Consider the following 18073-nt stretch of genomic DNA (forward strand, 5'->3'; position numbering starts at 1 on the left):
CTGTAATGCATGCTATGGTGGGATCATCTAGCTGGAATGAGGAAAAAGATCTGGCTGTTTGTGTGTTAGCATAGCAGTGATAGGAAAAGCCATGTGCCTGTATGAAGAGTGTCATTTAGATGGAGAAAAGGAGTGGACTAAGCACTGATCCCTGTGGGACTCCAATGACCATCTGATGAGTTGTGGACAGCATGCCCCTCCACAGCACCCTGAATAGGGTGGCCATTCGTGCCAGTTCCGCCGGACACGTCCTGAACATGTTTTCGGGTGCGTTTTCCGGAAGTCGCATTGCTCGATTGCATACGTCATCGGCACCCTAACCCTGAAGGATCTGGAGAGAGATACCTAAATTATATAACTCTTTCTATTAGTTGACTATACAACTTTAATTTAGTTTGTTCTATTTTCTAAAAGTAGTCTTTCGGGTCTAGTCGGGTCTAAAGCCCCCTTTCCACTGGACATGACAAACGATGGCCGATAAACCAGAAGTCATTCATTTCTTATGGAGAGTCAGAAAGGGGCTGCGTGAGATGCAGTCCATCTGCAGATGCGGATTTTTCGGATGCTTTAAAAACTTGTACAACTACACCGTATGTGATATGCCGACAGGATGTGATGATTTCGGTGTATTCCAATCAGTAACATTTGAATCCTTAAAAAACACTGAATTACTGATAAGTAATACATTATTAATTTAATATACATGTTATTTTAATCATGTCTTCATATTAAAAATATTGATAGGCTGCAGAGCTGTTTATTGTTTCATTTCTTTGCGTTCATTTATTTATTCCACTATGGTAAATATTACCTGGAATGAGCTTCTCTCCCACGTTATGATTAAACTGAAACTTCATAACAACTATAACAAATGAAGGAGCATTATGAAATTGATGAAGAATATGTAATAGTTTATGTCACTGGCAAAAGAAAACTTCACCAACCAAACATTTGCCAAAGAGAATACATGTGGTGTCACGTTAATGTAATGTCATACATTATGCACAGTCAGTTTACGTAGTACAGCATGAAGTCGATCACACATATTGTGAGGAAAGATCTACCTATAAAAGAGTCCAGACTGAACCTCTAACTTGAGGTGTTTAATAAAACACATCAAATGCATGAATACAATTTTCAATTGTTAAGAAAACTCATGATATTTAAAACTTTCACTTTCCGTGTTGCAAAATGAGGGGAAAACATTGAAGTTCTTAACTTTCTTTACAAACAGTCAGTATGTCTTAACAATGTCAAACTTTATCATAATAAATCATATTTTTAAGATACTTTCTCATTATCTTATAAAAGTAAGTCAAAATTTCATAATAATGAAAAGATTTCTCAAAAATAAAACTGTGGCCAGAACACTGCACGATTGCGACATCCACTGGTACATTTTTTCTTTAACTTGCAGGATCTACAGGGAAAGTGTTAAAGATCGACCGGTCGATTGACATGTTGGTGACCACTGGCTTACATAAACAGGTTCTACAGGTTTGATATTTTCTGCGCCAGCAGAGAGTTAATCCTCATTATGCAGAATCCCGGAAGTGTGATTATTCTCCGTGACGCACATTTTTAAAGGCCACATCAGATACATATACATTTATTCTGCTATCATCTCAAAAATGTGTTGTCGACCATCACCATCATGACCCATCAAGTTATGAACCTGAGGAGGTTGTGACTGCTTTCCAGAACATGTTTTTTAATGTCTTGTTACATTGCTTTATAAAGCACAATGATGTAGCTTCTCACCAGTATGAGCTCTTTCATGTATCTTTCAGTAACTTAAATCAGGAAAACTCTTTGCCCAGTATGAATATGTGTATGGTTTTCTTCTGTATGGACTCTCGTGTCTTTTCCATTCAATGTGAAAACAAGCATGTTTATTCTCTGGTGTGAATCCTTTCATGATTCCTAAGGGTTGATATCTGTGCAAAACTGTTTCCACACTGAGGGCAGATGTACGGCTTTTCTCCGGTGTGAATCCTTTTGTGGGTCCCAAGGGTTTGTTTACGTGCAAAACTCTTTCCACACTGAAGACACGTGTAAGGTCTCTCACCAGTGTGAATTCTTATGTGCCTCTTAAGATGTTCTTTCATTGTAAAACTCATCATACACTGAGGGCACGTGTACGGCTTTTCTTTGGTGTGAATTTTTTCGTGAAACCCAAGGCTTGCTTTTAGTGAAAAACTCTTCCCACAGTGAGTGCAGGTGAAAGGTTTCTCTCCGTTGTGAATCCTTAGATGACCACGTAGTGTTCCTGCATTTACAAAACTCCTTTCACAATGAGTGCATTTGTACGGCCTCTCTCCAGTGTGAGTTCTTATGTGACACTTAAGATGATGTTTTTTTATGAAACTCTTTTCACAATGAGTGCATTTGTACGGTCTCTCTCCAGTGTGAATTCTTATGTGACACTGAAGATGTTGTTTCGTTATGAAACTCTTTTCACAAGGAGTGCATTTGTACGGCCTCTCTCCAGTGTGAGTTTTCAAGTGTGCCACAAGGGAACACCTAAATGCATAACTCTTTCCACACTGCTGGCACTTGTGACGTCTCTCCTTATCGTCAATGCTCATTTCTTCCCTATAGGGTCCGTTTCTTGTGAAACTCTTTCCACGCTGATGGAAACTGACTGAATGTTTGGTTCCTCTTATTTTAGTTGATATTTGTAAACAATCAGGATATTCCTCTTTAGTGATGACATCATGAGGTTCCTGTTGTCTCTCCTCCACTTCATTCAGGTCCTGAGGTTCCTCTTTTACTTCCATCATATCTAAAATAAACATTACATTGTCAGAAATGTATTTGAAAACAAATTCAATTCTGTTTTTACATACCACTTTATTCAATTCAATTCAGTTTATTTATGTATCTCTCTTGTTCACTTGTGATCCGATCGACCAAAACATTTCATTTGCTACACAGTGCTATATCTTATGTGTTCCTTGCTCAACAATATGTAGAAATATATGCAAGTAAAAAAAGTACAGAATGAAAACGTTTAGCTCATGCAAAGTGAATGAAAAGCTAAAGCAGACTCTCCATATTAACCTAGAGGAAACAGTCGAGTCAGCAGCAGATGATCATCATGTTTATGTTTCACGCAGATATTGTTGATGAAAAACGTCCATATCTAAATTCCCAGGTGAAAGTCAAGCATTCAGTCAGTTAACAATAAAGCCAGCGGGGTTATATTGGCTGCAGCTCCCTCATCCACAGTGTGACACAGTAAATACACAAAGATAAAAAACAGTTTTTTTATTTAAAGCAATTTTAATGTTGCTAAGCAATCAGTTGCATTATGGCGCTTTGTATTTGTGTTGATCAATTAAGATTAAAGTAATTTTAAAAGTTTAAGCCGATTTGAATGGGTTGTTTACTCCAAAATTAAATGACAACTAGTCGACTAGAGAAAAACTATTAGTTAAGGATCTAGTAAATAAATATAAAAACCATTGTTTTGAATTATTAACAGAAAGTAAAAAACAATGTTGGCCTACCCATGAAAGACGAGGTCAACTGTGCTAAGATTACTTTTCATAGATATCACTGCTAGTTGTGCTTATTAAGAGTTTCTTCTTGTTTTACATTTTCACACTAGAGATTTAACTAGAACACCATTCACAAAATAAATGATTAAATGGTGTAGACTTGGGGTAAAGACAGTACAAATACATTTTTGTGCACAATATAAAGAGTTTTAAAAATAAGTGTTCATCAGAAAGCAAGTGCAGTAAACAAGATTTGAAATGTAAACGAGTGAAATGTAAATTATTAACTGATCAGTCAGGATCACACATACAGTACAAAAATAAAACGATAATGTTGTCATTTAAAATACACAGGGACACGCCCGCGCATCATGTGAACGTGCATTAAAACATTAACATGTGTTTAAATGATGATTAAGAAGTAAAGTATAATTACCAATGCACGTGTGGATTTATTTTCCTGCTGTGCTCGCTGTTCGTCAATGCTGCTGTTGTGTTTCAGTTTAAAATAGCGGAAGCGGAAGTGAATCTTCTTCTTGACTTTACTGCTGGAGCGCCACAGCGTCACCTACGGTTTCGTAATATTGCGGTCTTGTCTGATTTAAATTTTTATTGCTCGTCTAACGTAACTTAGGAGAACGTTATTCTAACGTTAGGGGAACGTTAAACTAACCTAAAAATAACGTTTTATTAAGACATTTTGCCTGGCTATCAAAAACAAACACTGGAAATAAACTAACGTTGGGGTAACGTTTCTCTAACTTAATTCTAAAGTGAGCACCATTGCAAGTCTATTAGTACATCCAATGTTGTGTTTTAAAGCGTAACTAAACCCCTGTTCAGAGCCTGACTCCAACCACTTGCAATATTTGAAAAATGCAAGAAAAGTGGGCAAGTGTGTGGTGAGATCGTAACAAGGGCGTGGTGAGCTTGAACCTGCTTACGTCACGAGTTACTTTTTGGACCAAACATCCAATAGGAAAATTAAACTGCAGTAGCCACCGTACAACCTGAAGAGGGCAGCACTCAGACGTTTTTACACCATATATTATAGTATTGAAACACTTTATATCCAAATGTCAAAAAACTTACTAAAATCAATGAACAGCACTAATAAAGCATCATTCTTACAGATCATTAACTAAAAAAAGTTGGTTTAGGGTTTAGTTACTCTTTAATCTATCATATTTATGCTGATAAACACATTTTCATATAATGAGGAAGAATTAAACAATATATTTAATAAAAAATCTATTTAATAATTTAATTATTCTATTACTGGAATAATTGAAGGGGACATTTTACAATACTTTTTTAAGATGTAAAATTAAAAGAAATCTTTGGTGTCCCCACAGTATGTATACGCATACAGCTACGTTTTAAATATATGCTAAATATATTTTGTAGAAAGTAATTTCTTAATTGTATACATTTTAGAATTTGGGAATATATTCAGTTTTAACTTTCATATATTTTAAAATGTATTTCAAGGGCGCAAATACATTTCTAATTTTACATCCTATATGGCAAAAAAAATGCCAAAAAAATATTTTAAGTATATGCTAAATAAATACAAGCAAATTTTATATTTTTGAAGTTAAAAATATATTTAAATTTAATTTTAAAATTTAAAAACGGTTATGTGCGGCTTCGAAACATAAACAAAGTTTTTTAATGCTTTAAAATATATTTTGAAAATATATTTCAAATGTGGCAAATTTAAAGGAGGGGCTTATGATAATTTATAATTAATTACATTCATTATTCATATTTTAAAGGGGTCATATTATGAGATTTTTTTAAGATGTAAAATAAATCTTTGGTGTCCCCAGAGTGCGTATGTGAAGTTTTAGCTCAAAATACTCCACAGATAATTTATTATAGCAAGTTAAAATTGCCACTTTGTAGGCCTGAGTGTGCCATTTTTGGGGGTGTCGTTTAAAATGCAAATGAGCGGAAGAAATGCAAACACTGATCACATTGATGGTGGTTTGTTGTAATTAAAACTCAATTATGCTGTCAAGTATTTTTTCTTTCTCTCTGCACTAAATGGCAGTGCTGTGGTTGGATAGTGCCGATTAGGGAGCGGTATTATTGTAATTCGCCTTGCTACCTACCTCACAAAACAGGCAAAATCTGAAAGACCTAATTTTTCACAAGCTTGCAGAAAATGGCTTACCCAAAGAAAGTTACTGGGTTAATCTTTTTTTTCACATTTTCTAGGTTGATAGAAGCAATGGGGACACAATTATTGCACTTAAACATGAAAAGTTTGATTTTCATTCTATTATCCCCTAAAACATTCTCCACCATCCTAATTAAGGGAAACAAGCATTAGCTCAAAAGTTAAGTACTTTCAATGGACAGTGATCAATTAAACAGTATTGTTCAAAATAATAGCAGTACAATGTGACTAACCAGAATGGGTTTTTAGTATATTTTTTATTGCTACGTGGCAAACAAGTTACCAGTAGGTTCAGTAGATTCTCAGAAAGCAAATGAGACCCAGCATTCATGATATGCACGCTCTTAAGGCTGTGAAATTGGGCAATTAGTTGAATTAGTTGAAAGGGGTGTGTTCAAAAAAATAGCAGTGTGGCATTCAATCACTGAGGTCATCCATTTTGTGAAGAAACAGGTGTGAATCAGGTGGCCCCTATTTAAGGATGAAGCCAACACTTGTTGAACATGCATTTGAAAGCTGAGGAAAATGGGTCGTTCAAGACATTGTTTAGAAGAACAGCGTACTTTGATTAAAAAGTTGATTGGAGAGGGGAAAACCTATAAAGAGGTGCAAAAAATGATAGGCTGTTCAGCTAAAATGATCTCCAATGCCTTAAAATGGAGAGCAAAACCAGAGAGACGTGGAAGAAAACGGAAGGCAACCATCAAAATGGATAGAAGAAAAACCAGAATGGCAAAGGCTCAGCCAATGATCACCTCCAGGATAATCAAAGACAGTCTGGAGTTACCTGTAAGTACTGTGACAGTTAGAAGACGTCTGTGTGAAGCTAATCTATTTTCAAGAATCCCCCGCAAAGTCCCTCTGTTAAAAAAAGGCATGTGCAGAAGAGGTTACAGTTTGCCAAAGAACACATCAACTGGCCTAAAGAGAAATGGAGGAACATTTTGTGGACTGATGAGAGTAAAATTGTTCTTTTTGGGTCCAAGGGCCACAGGCAGTTTGTGAGATGACCCCCAAACTCTGAATTCAAGCCACAGTACACAGTGAAGACAGTAAAGCATGGAGCATGATATGGGCATGTTTCTCCTACTATGGTGTTGGGCCTATTTATCGCATACCAGGGATCATGGATCAGTTTGCATATGTTAAAATACTTGAAGAGGTCATGTTGCCCTATGCTGAAGAGGACATGCCCTTGAAATGGTTGTTTCAACAAGACAATGACCCAAAACACACTAGTAAACGGGCAAAGTCTTGGTTCCAAACCAACAAAATTAATGTTATGGAGTGGCCAGCCCAATCTCCAGACCTTAATCCAATTGAGAACTTGTGGGGTGATATCAAAAATGCTGTTTCTGAAGCAAAACCAAGAAATGTGAATGAATTGTGGAATGTTGTTAAAGAATCATGGAGTGGAATAACAGCTGAGAGGTGCCACAAGTTGGTTGACTCCATGCCACACAGATGTCAAGCAGTTTTAAAAAACTGTGGTCATACAACTAAATATTAGTTTAGTGATTCACAAGATTGCTAAATCCCAGAAAAAAAAATGTTTGTACAAAATAGTTTTGAGTTTGTACAGTCAAAGGTAGACACTGCTATTTTTTTGAACACACCCCTTTCAACTAATTTCCCAATTGCACAGCCTTAAGAGTGTGCATATCATGAATGCTGGGTCTTGTTTGTTTTCTGAGAATCTACTGAACCTACTGGTAACTTGTTTGCCATGTAGCAATAAAAAATATACTAAAAACCTTGATTATTCTGGTTAGTCACATTGTACTGCTATTATTTTGAACAATACTGTAAGTATGTGGATTAAATATATGTCTTGGATGTCCGACTAAACATTTGCTAGACGAGTGTCAGCGTATATTTGATCCATAAACTATATTAGGATATAACTCTCTTGGCTAAGGAGATGAATATCCTAAAATTGATCCAACAGCTTTAAGAGCAGGTAGCGATACCTTTAATTATTAGTGACTCCAGATTATAATCATAGACTTTATTGACTAACTAAACACACAGAGGTGGTTTCCCAGACAGGGATTAGTTTAAACCAGGACTAGGCCTTAGTTTAATTGGGTAATATAACTAGTTTTAACAAACATGCCTTACTAAACCCATTACTTGTGTGAATTTTAAGACAAAACAAAGGGCACTGATGTATTTTAATATATGTCAGTGCAAGTTGTTTTCAGTTTGGACAGCTCTTACATTTATTTTACTCTAGGTTTAGTCTAATCCCTGTCCGGGAAAACACCCTATACTAATCTAAACATACAAACACCCACACATACAAACAGTTTAGCATTTGGAAGGAGGTAAAGGTTTAAGTAGAGAAAATAATAAAGCATGAAGTTCTGGCAGTATTTGTAACTCAGCAGATCCAAGCCTAAAACGAACCATCAGTTAGTTAATTAATAATTACTTAATGCACCTTAGTTAAAAGGGGATAATGATGCGTGATGCATCAGTGAATAAGACTATGTGCTTGTATGTCTTGCTCATTAAAAGAAAGTGTCCTGATGTACTTTGACGAGGCTCCAGTTCTTGGCTGAAAGGATTGATGAGAAAGAAAACCAGTTTGATGCAGATGATCCTTGGTAAATTGAAAGACAAGGCCTAGGCCTGGCACAAACTTAGAAGTACACTGAAAATGTCTAGTTTAGCATCCTCATGAGAGTTCTGAAAGGACTAAAATGTATCCTAAAATACTGAGATGTAAAGACAGAGATGACCCAATGAATGATTTTAGAAAGGAATGTCCCTCATATAAAAGGCAATATGGGGGAGATATTATGAACGAACAAAATTTGATACACTAATAAAACAAGCATGTAATCAACAGAATATGGTGATGAATAAAGGGTTTTGTTTATTGGGTTGGGTAAAGTATACATACATGGAGGCGCACCTACTGTAAATGAAAGTGCACAGGTGTTAGGGGATATTAATCGTATGATCGAGGGTTTGTGACTGATTTCCACATGATTTTTTATGTCTTGTTACACTACTTGTCGAAGTGAAACTCTTTCCACATAGAGGACAGTGATGTGGCTTCTCTCCAGTATGACTTCTTTCGTGTATCTTACAGTAACTTAAAGCAGAAAAACTCTTTCCGCAATATGAACACGTGTATGGTTTTTCTCCAGTATGGACTCTCTCGTGTCTTTTCCATTCAAGGCAAGGCAAGGCAAAGTTTATTTGTATAGCACATTTCATACACAAAGGTCATTCAAAGTGCTTTACATAGAAATGAGAAAACAAAAATCAAAGATACATGAAATTGAAATATCAATTAAAAGAAAATAAATGTGATTTTAATAAAAACTGTTTAAATGTGTGAAAAAGAATAAAACAGGAATAAAAGTATAAAACAGTTAAAAATAAGAATAAAAACAAGAGAAATAGAAAGTAATTAAAATAGTGCATATATAATATAGTGCAATCAGTTCGGACGCAGCATAGTGCTCATTCAGTAAATGCATAGCTAAACAGATGTGTTTTGAGTCTGGATTTGAATGTGGCTACTGTTGGAGCACATCTGATCTCTTCTGGAAGCTGGTTCCAGCTGCGACTGGCATAATAGCTAAAAGCTGACTCTCCTTGCTTTGAGTGAACCCTTGGTATTTCTAGCTGATGTGATCCTAATGATCTGAGTGATCTGATAGGTTTGTATTCAATGAGCATATCAGCAATGTATTGAGGTCCTAGTCCAATGAGTGATTTATATACCATTAATAATACTTTAAAATCAATCCTAAATGTAACTGGTAGCCAGTGTAGCGACCTGAGGACTGGTGTGATGTGTTCATATTTTCTGGTTCTGCTCAGAATCCTGGCAGCAGCGTTCTGAATGAGCTGGAGCTGTCTAATGGTCTTTTTGGGAAGGCCAGTGAGGAGGCCATTACAATAATCCACCCTGCTGGTGATGAAAGCATGCACAATTTTCTCTAAGTCTTGTCTGGAAACAAAGCATCTAATTCTTGCGATATTTTTGAGATGATAGTATGCTGATTTAGTTATTGCTTTGACATGACTGCTGAAACTAAGGTCAGACTCCAGAATCACACCAAGATTCCTGACTTGATTTTTAGTTGTTTGACCCCTAGCGTCAAGGTATGCATTCACCTTGAGAACTTCATCTTTGTTTCCAAACGCAATGACTTCAGTTTTCTCTTTGTTTAACTGAAGAAAGTTTTGGCACATCCAACTGTTAACTTCATCAATGCATTTGCACAGGGAGTCAATGGGGCTATAGTCGTTAGGGGATAGAGCTAAGTAGATCTGGGTGTCGTCTGCATAACTGTGATAGGCAATTTTGTTCTCTCTCATTATTTGGCTTAGTGGGAGCATATACAGGTTGAACAGGAGTGGCGCAAGAATTGAGCCTTGCGGGACTCCGCATGTCATGGATGTCCACTCAGATTTATGGCCACCTATACTTACATAATAACCTCTCCCTTCTAAGTATGACTTGAACCATTTCAGGACCACCCCAGAAAGTCCGACCCAGTTTTCCAGCCTGTCAAGAAGTATGTTGTGATCGACAGTGTCAAAAGCAGCACTGAGGTCGAGTAGCACCAGCACTGATAGTTTGCCTGTGTCTGTGTTGAGGCGAATATCATTTATTATCTTTATGAGCGCTGTCTCTGTACTGTGGTGTGGTCTGAAACCAGATTGAAAAATGTCAAAGTAACCATTAGAAATTAAGAATTTGTTCAGCTGATTGAAAACAACTTTTTCAATGATCTTGCCTATGAAAGGAAGATTTGAGATTGGTCTGTAGTTGCTCAATACAGTGTTATCTAGGTTGCTCTTTTTCAGGAGGGGCTTAACAACTGCAGTTTTAAGGGACTTTGGAAAAGTCCCAGAGTGAAGTGATGAATTTACCACTTTTAGGAGATCTGCTTCTAAACAGTTAAAGACACTTTTGAAAAAAGATGTTGGGAGTGTGTCAAGGGCACAGGTTGATGTTTTAAGATGCTGTACTGTTTCTTCCAAAATTTTACCATCAACTGCTTCGAAATCAGACATCGTAACTACTTTCTGATGTTGTGGTCTGATTTGTCTGACCCCGGCGCAGCTCAAGGATGTGCTGATCACCTTTCTGATATTATTGATTTTCTCAGAGAAGAAGTTAGCAAATTCACTACATTTGCTGTCTGAGAGCATTTCACTTGGAATGTGACTTGGGGGGGTTGTTAGTCTCTCTATAGTAGCAAAAAGAGTGCGTGTGTTATTTATGTTTTTGTTTATAATATTTGAAAAGAAAGTCTGTCTAGCTTTGCCTAGTTCCACACTGAAAGCACGAAGGCTGTCTTTATAGATATTATAATGGACTACAAGTTTTGTCTTCCGCCACATGCGCTCAGCTTTTCTGCATTGTCTCTTCATATTCTGCACCTCTGTTGAGTTTCTCCAAGGTGATTTTTGCCTGCCATTCTTCTTCCTGACTTTTACAGGAGCAATATCATCGATTACACTCTTAACTTTCGAATTAAAGGAATCAAGGAGAAAATCAACAGAGTCTGCAGATATGCTTGGTGTTAAAGATATAGCCTTCATAAATAGCACACTGGTGTTCTCATTTAAGGATCTCTTTTTGACAGACACAGATCTAGTTTCAATAGTAGGAGAGATTAATATATCAAAGAAAATACAGAAATGATCAGACAGTGCTACATCCTTAATAACAACTGATGAAATGTTTACACCCTTACTGATAATTAAATCTAGAGTGTGTCCACGATTGTGTGTGGGTCCATGTACATGTTGAGTCAGATCAAAAGTATTTAAAACAGCTGTGACATCTTTTGTCATAATGCTTTCTGGCTTATCTATGTGAATGTTAAAATCTCCAGCAATAGCAAAACAGTCAAACTCTGAGGAAATAGTTGATAACAGTTCTGTAAAGTCCTCAACAAATGCTGGAGAGTATTTTGGGGGCCTGTAAATAATGATCAGTAGAATGCGTGGGGTACCTTTCAACACAATACCTAGATGTTCAAAAGACGGGTAATTCCCAAATGACACTTGCTTACATTGATAGACATCTTTAAAAAGAGCAGCAAGACCTCCACCCCTCCTAGCAGCTCTGCAAAAACTCAAATAGGTAAAGTTAGGAGGGGCTGTTTCATTAAGGACTGTTGCACTGTAGCTTTCTTCTAGCCATGTTTCATTTAGAAACATAAAATCCAGGTTGTTTGTGGCTATTAAGTCGCTGACTAGAAGTGATTTGTTTTTAAGTGAACAGATATTTAAAAGTGCTAACTTAATAGTACAATTTTTTTCCCTAACAGAGATCTTAGTTTGACAAGTCACAGGCAGCAGATTAGATTGATTTGCCACACGATTTGATCTAGCCTTACACTTTCTATCATGTACTAAAACAGAAATAGAGAAAGATATAGGCACACTGAGTTCCTGCTTTTGTAAACATTTGATAAAAGTATTAGTATTCTCATAGCAGGAACCCGAAACACATCACTGAGAGCCATTATCAGTTGTTTTTGGTTCACCTACAGCAGATGGAGGAGGGTGTGTGCCTTGGCGTTGTGTCAGAGACCGAAGAGCTCTCACAGGACGAGGAGGGGGAACTGGGCCCACTGGCTTTGGTGGTTTTGGGGCTTGCTGTTTTCTGGTTGAAATCTGTGGGCTTGCAGCGATAGAGTGGGATAGTTTAGTTCCATTCATATGAACTCAAGAACTTCTTTCCGCAATGTGAACATGGATATGGTTTTTCTCCGTTGTGAATCTTTTCATGAGTCCTAAAGTTAGATTTTTGTGCAAAACCCTTTCCACACTGAGGACAGATGAAAGGCTTTTCTCCAGTGTGAATCCTTTCGTGAGTCCTAAGGTTTTCTTTACGTACAAAACTCTTTCCACAGTGAGGACAGATGTGAGGTCTCTGACCAGTGTGAATTAATATGTGAATCTTAAGATTATCTTTTAGTATATAACTTTTCCCACACTGAGGACAGGTGTAAGGTCTCTCACCGGTGTGATTTCTCATGTGACACTTAAGACGATCGTTCTGTTTGTAACTCTTTCCACACAGATGGCAGGTGTACGGCTTTTCTCCGGTGTGAATCCTTTGGTGAGCCCTAAGGTGTGATTTTTGCGCAAAATTGTTCCCACACTTAGGGCAGATGTAAGGTCTCTGTCCAGTGTGAAGCACTGCATGAATCCTTAGGTTTTCTTTGCGTGCAAAACCCTTTCCACACTGAGGGCAAGTGTAAGGTCTTAGACCAATGTGAAGTAATATGTGACTCTTAAGATTATCTTTTAGTGCGAAACTCTTTCCACACTGGGGGCAGGTGTAAGGTTTCTCTTCAGTGTGAGTCCCTAAATGAGACATAAGGGTTGATTTTTGTGCAAAACTCTTTCCACACTGAGGACACGTGTAAGGTTTCTCCCCAGTGTGAATCCTTATGTGATTCTGAAGATGTTGTTTCATTGTGAAACTCATTTTACACTGAAGGCAAGTGAAAGGCTTTTCTCCAGTGTGAATCCTTAGATGATCCTTAAGTCTTCTTGCACATACAAAACTCTTTTCACAATGAGTGCATTTGTGCGGCCTCTCTCCAGTGTGAGATTTCAAGTGTGTCCAAAGGTTACTCTTAAATGCATAACTCTTTCCACACTGCTGGCACTTGTGACGTCTCTCCTTATTGTTAATGCTCTTGTCATTCCTATGGTGTCCGTTTCTTGTGAAACTCTTTCCACGGTGATGGGCACCGACTGAATGTTTGGTTTCTCTTATTTTAGTTGATATTTGTAAACATTCAGGAGATTTTTCCTCAGTGATGACATCATGAGGCTTCTGTTGTTTCTCCACTACTTCATTAAGGTCCTGAAGTTGCTCTTCTACATCCATCGTATCTAAAATAAACATTAAATTGTCAGAAATGCATTTGAAAACATTCAATTCAGTTTTACATAGCACTTTACAGCGAGGAAAATAAGTATTTGACACATCAGCATTTTATCAGTAAGGGGATTTCTAAGTGGGCTATTGACGACAAATTTTCACCAGATGTAGCCATAAAGCCAGATATTAAATTCATACAAAGAAATCAGAACATTGAAGTATACAAGTTGAGTCATAATAAATAAACACTTAAGGGTTTTTCCACACTGCACCTAACCCTGGGTTATCTTTGCTCTAAACCCTGCTTTTAACCCTGGGTTAAGGATTGTTTCACATTTGTAATTTAGAAGCAGGGTTATCCCTGAAATTAACCCAGGGTTACTTTTGTGGGGGTTTACCCTGCATTGTGGTGCCAAGCACATGCAGTGTGAAATGTAGCATGGTAAGAATAAGGGTTTTCACACTGCGCTTAACCCTGGGTTATGTTTATTCTAAACCCCGCTTTTAACCCTGAGTTAAGGACCGTTTCAAACCTGTAATTTGAAAGCGGTGTTTTACCCAGGGTTATGAAACCCTGCCCCGGAGCTCCGCATTTGTGGTGTTAACCCCGCATTGCGCTGCCACACGCATGCAGTGTGAAACGAAGCAGGGTTAGAATGTTATGACCCTAATTAAACACAGCTGAAGTAGCTAATCAAGGTGTTCAGGGTTGCTTGATAATTACAGACAGGTGTGTTGGAGCTGGGTTGGAGACTCCTGACCCAGTGTGAAACGTCAAATTATGAATACCCAGGGTTATCTCTTAACCCCTGGTTAGGTTTGAACAGTGTGAAACATGAAAAAAATAACCCAGGATTCCGTTAACCCGGGTTTTAGAATAACCCAGGGTTAACAATTTCAGGTGTGAAAAGCCTAAATGTTATCACTCGGTGCTTCGCAACAGACAGCCAATCAGAAACTGAAGTACACGTATCTCATATCACCATCTGTGTACCTAACCCTAAACACCTGAATTGGGAGTAATAATGACATCCCAGGAGACTAAAAACAGCCAAGAGAGATTAACTTTGCTACCTGTTCTGTCACTGATGCAAAAGTGTGAGGCAAGCAGTTATTTAAAGTGGCAGAACGCTATTTTAATTCAGTCTGTTTGACCGCTTTTTATCCAATCATGACTGTAGACACCGCAAATGAAAACATTAACCCAGGGTATAGAAATGCACTAATATTGGGGCACCGTTGACATACGATCCAGCAGTCTTTGGTGTTGACCGAGTGAGCTGAAGGATTAGCGCATACACAGTGGGTAGCATGAGAGCAAGCAAGTGGATCTTTAAGCATGCGAAACAGCACATTTAAACTAGGGATGCATTAACGATTAATCGCGATTAATCTATAGCAGAATGAAAGTTTTTGTTTACATCATATATGTGTGTGTGAACTGTGTATAATAACTATGTATAAATATGCACACATGCATGTATAATTTGGTCTGTGGACATTGACATGAACGATCCATTTACTTCTCCTTTCGGTGTTTCTTAGCAGTCTGTAAAATGATAGCTCCAAATTCTTGTTAAATTTGTAAGTACAGTCTATAGCACAACAGCTTTTTTCAATTTAAACGCGTTTTCGCTGATTTCACACTGACTGTACACAAATTCTGACGCTCTGTTTTTTGCCACTCAGTGGGCGTAACCACAGTCACTTTCGTCGAAGGTGACGTCACGTGCATACCCTCTATATTAGATCCAGCCTTTAGTCTTAAAGGAGATGTTAACTAATTGTACTCCTGTCTGTCATTCATGTTAATCAAGCAGAATTGAGAGAAAATCTCTTACTGCTCTTGACTAAATCACTTTTCTACCTTTTAATAAGATATATAAATACACATACATTATTATTTATTATCATTTGTTCCTCACTGACTGTTTATTTTCATTGAGCTTGAGTTTTATTTATCTTCTTTTTTATTCTTGTATATGTTTTTTGTGAGAATGATGAAAATTCTATGGATTAAATCCAATACTCAGCCTAGTAACTAATACTAGTCAACATTTGAAGTAGATGAAAAAAGTTAAAGTTGTCCTATGACAAGAATGGGTACACATTTTGGTTTAGGACAACTTTTATGAAAGGTTTTGATCCACTTCAAAATGTTGACTAGTGACAGTGTAAATATAAAAATCATTGTTTTGCATTATAAACAGAAAGTCAAAAACATGTCAACCATGAAAGATACAGTGAACTGTGCCAAGATTACTTTTCATAGATATTACTGCTAGTTGTGCTTTTTTTCTTCTGACATGTTAAGAGATTTCAACTAGAAGTTTTCTAGAACATCGTTCACAAAATAAACGATAAGACATGACATAGAGAGTAAAAATACATTTTTGTGCACAACATAGAGTTTTAAAAATAAATGTTTATCAGAAAGCGAGTACAGTAAACAAAGAGATTTGAAGTGTAAACGAGTGAAATGTAAATGATAAAGCAGAAGATGAGGATGATCTGATGTGGTGTTAACTAAAGACTGAATTAATTTCCTCGCCTTCTCTATATGATCAACAGTAAATACATTCATGTTTGTCTTGAGCTTTATATCTGATCTGAGCACAGAGTATACAGTGTTTCAGTCAGGATCAACTCGTAAACAAACAGTAGAAATGTATGTAACTGACGTGCATTGAAACAGTAACATTTGTTTAAATGATGATAAAGAGTAAAAGTATGTTTACCAATGCTTGTGTGGATTTATTTTCTTGTTCTACTCGCTGTTCGTCAATGCTGTTGTTGCGGTTTGTGTTTCAGTTTTATAAGAGCGGAAGCGGAAGTGAATCTTCTTCTTGACTTTACTGCTGGAGCGCCACAGCGACACCTGCTGTTTCTAAATATACGGTCTGGTCTGGTTTTTATTTTTTATTGGTAATAATCATAAAGGCAGAAAAATAGAAACATACAGCCTAGCAAAAGTAAGAAAATTTAAAACAATAAAAAATAAGACAAAAAAAGAGAAATAAAGGAGAAAAATGAGGGCTATTACATAAATGATCACGTGAGTCCCAAAGCAAATTCTAGTCCTTATAGCTTTCTTATTAGCAGATAATGAGATTATAGACAAAATAATTTTCTAAATCTTTAAAAAATACAGAAAAATAACATTTGAGATTTGGATTTGTGTGGAATTTGCTTAGAAAAAACAAGTTATGTTTCTCATACATATTGAGAATCCTGCCAAAATTTTACAATTGATGAAGACACAAACATAATTTCAAAACCTCTGAGTGTATTGACACGACCAGAACAAGTGTGCCACTTCAGAATTCAAACAAAAAGAACAGGTAATCTCAATTTGAGATCAAACAAATTTTGACAAATCATCCAGTTATTGAAAATAAAAACCACAATGTTGCTAGTGAATAAAAAAGTACTTGGATTTTAATTTGCAATTAATTTAATGCAAATAAAACCAGGTGAGATGTCTTTATTACTATTATTGCACAATTCCCATATGTGCCCTGTCGACAAAATCTGGTGATAACAAGCATCAAAGTTTGATTTGACCTATTCACTATCATTTCAATCTTTCACATGATCTTTCTCAGTCAATATTAAAGATATCAAGATTAGATTTTCATAAATGTTCTTGACAATATGTAGGATGATTTTATGTGGGAAACTATTTTTGACTAGCTTGGCTTTCACAGGCAGGGTCACAATCATATATTTGTAACATTTATAATGTTATATAAAACATTAATAATGAATATATTTCCCTGAGTATACAATGTGAAAGAACATTAAGTTGACTTATAAAAGACAGATATTAGAAGACAGCGATTTACTACTGGTGGTGGACCAGGACAAACAAATAAAGACAAAATTGAGGAATTAAGTGACTTGCTGTTAGGAATAATACAGGACAGCGATCTCTGGATGATATGCCAGACCAGAGGATGATCACTTGGACAGTTCAGAAGAAGAACCCGAGCACAGATGGAAAATAATTTATTTGATGCTTTCTTTGGTACATTCTGTAGTGTCAATCTTGTCGTAGCCACTTGGCTCATTGTGAACACGACATAAAGGGGATGAATTCTCTGGTGTCTTTTCAGAAGCAATGCTGAAACAAATACTTTTCCACACTTCTCACAGCTGAATGATTTCTCTTCAGAATGAGTGCGCTGCTGAACTTTGAGATTTGAGGCTTTTGTGAAACTCTTTCCACATTGAGGACACGTGAAAGGTTTCTCTCCTGAATGTGTTCTTCCAGGACTGTTTTTCGTAAATAACCTTTTCCACAATGTAAGCAAATAAAAGGTTTCACACTGGTGTGAACTGCTAAGTGACTCTTAAGCTGCCTTTTCTGTCTAAAACTCATTCCACAATGAGGTCAAACGAAAGATTTCTCTCCGTTGTGAATTGATATGTGAATCTTAAGATGATCTTTCAGTGTAAAACTCATTGAGCGCAGGTGAATGGTGTCCCACCAGTGTGAGTCCTTAA

General features: G+C 36.8%; 2 protein-coding genes across 2 annotated transcripts; both read right to left on the reverse strand.

The window, feature by feature from the left end:
- Positions 1–646: 646 nt before the first annotated feature.
- LOC141363111 (uncharacterized) lies at positions 647–4203 on the reverse strand. Its single transcript, XM_073865658.1, has 2 exons — positions 3940–4203; positions 647–2785 (listed from the first exon to the last, which is right to left on the reverse strand). Exon 2 carries the CDS (start codon positions 2781–2783, stop codon positions 1893–1895), a length of 891 nt encoding a protein of 296 aa, XP_073721759.1. The 5' UTR covers positions 2784–2785; positions 3940–4203; the 3' UTR covers positions 647–1892.
- An 8173-nt stretch (positions 4204–12376) lies between these two features.
- LOC129453952 (uncharacterized) lies at positions 12377–16456 on the reverse strand. Its single transcript, XM_055218365.2, has 2 exons — positions 16306–16456; positions 12377–13578 (listed from the first exon to the last, which is right to left on the reverse strand). Exon 2 carries the CDS (start codon positions 13571–13573, stop codon positions 12377–12379), a length of 1197 nt encoding a protein of 398 aa, XP_055074340.2. The 5' UTR covers positions 13574–13578; positions 16306–16456.
- Positions 16457–18073: the final 1617 nt, after the last annotated feature.

This window comes from Misgurnus anguillicaudatus, unplaced genomic scaffold, assembly GCF_027580225.2.
Source record: "Misgurnus anguillicaudatus unplaced genomic scaffold, ASM2758022v2 HiC_scaffold_32, whole genome shotgun sequence".
In the NCBI taxonomy this organism is placed as follows: Eukaryota; Metazoa; Chordata; class Actinopteri; order Cypriniformes; family Cobitidae; genus Misgurnus; species Misgurnus anguillicaudatus.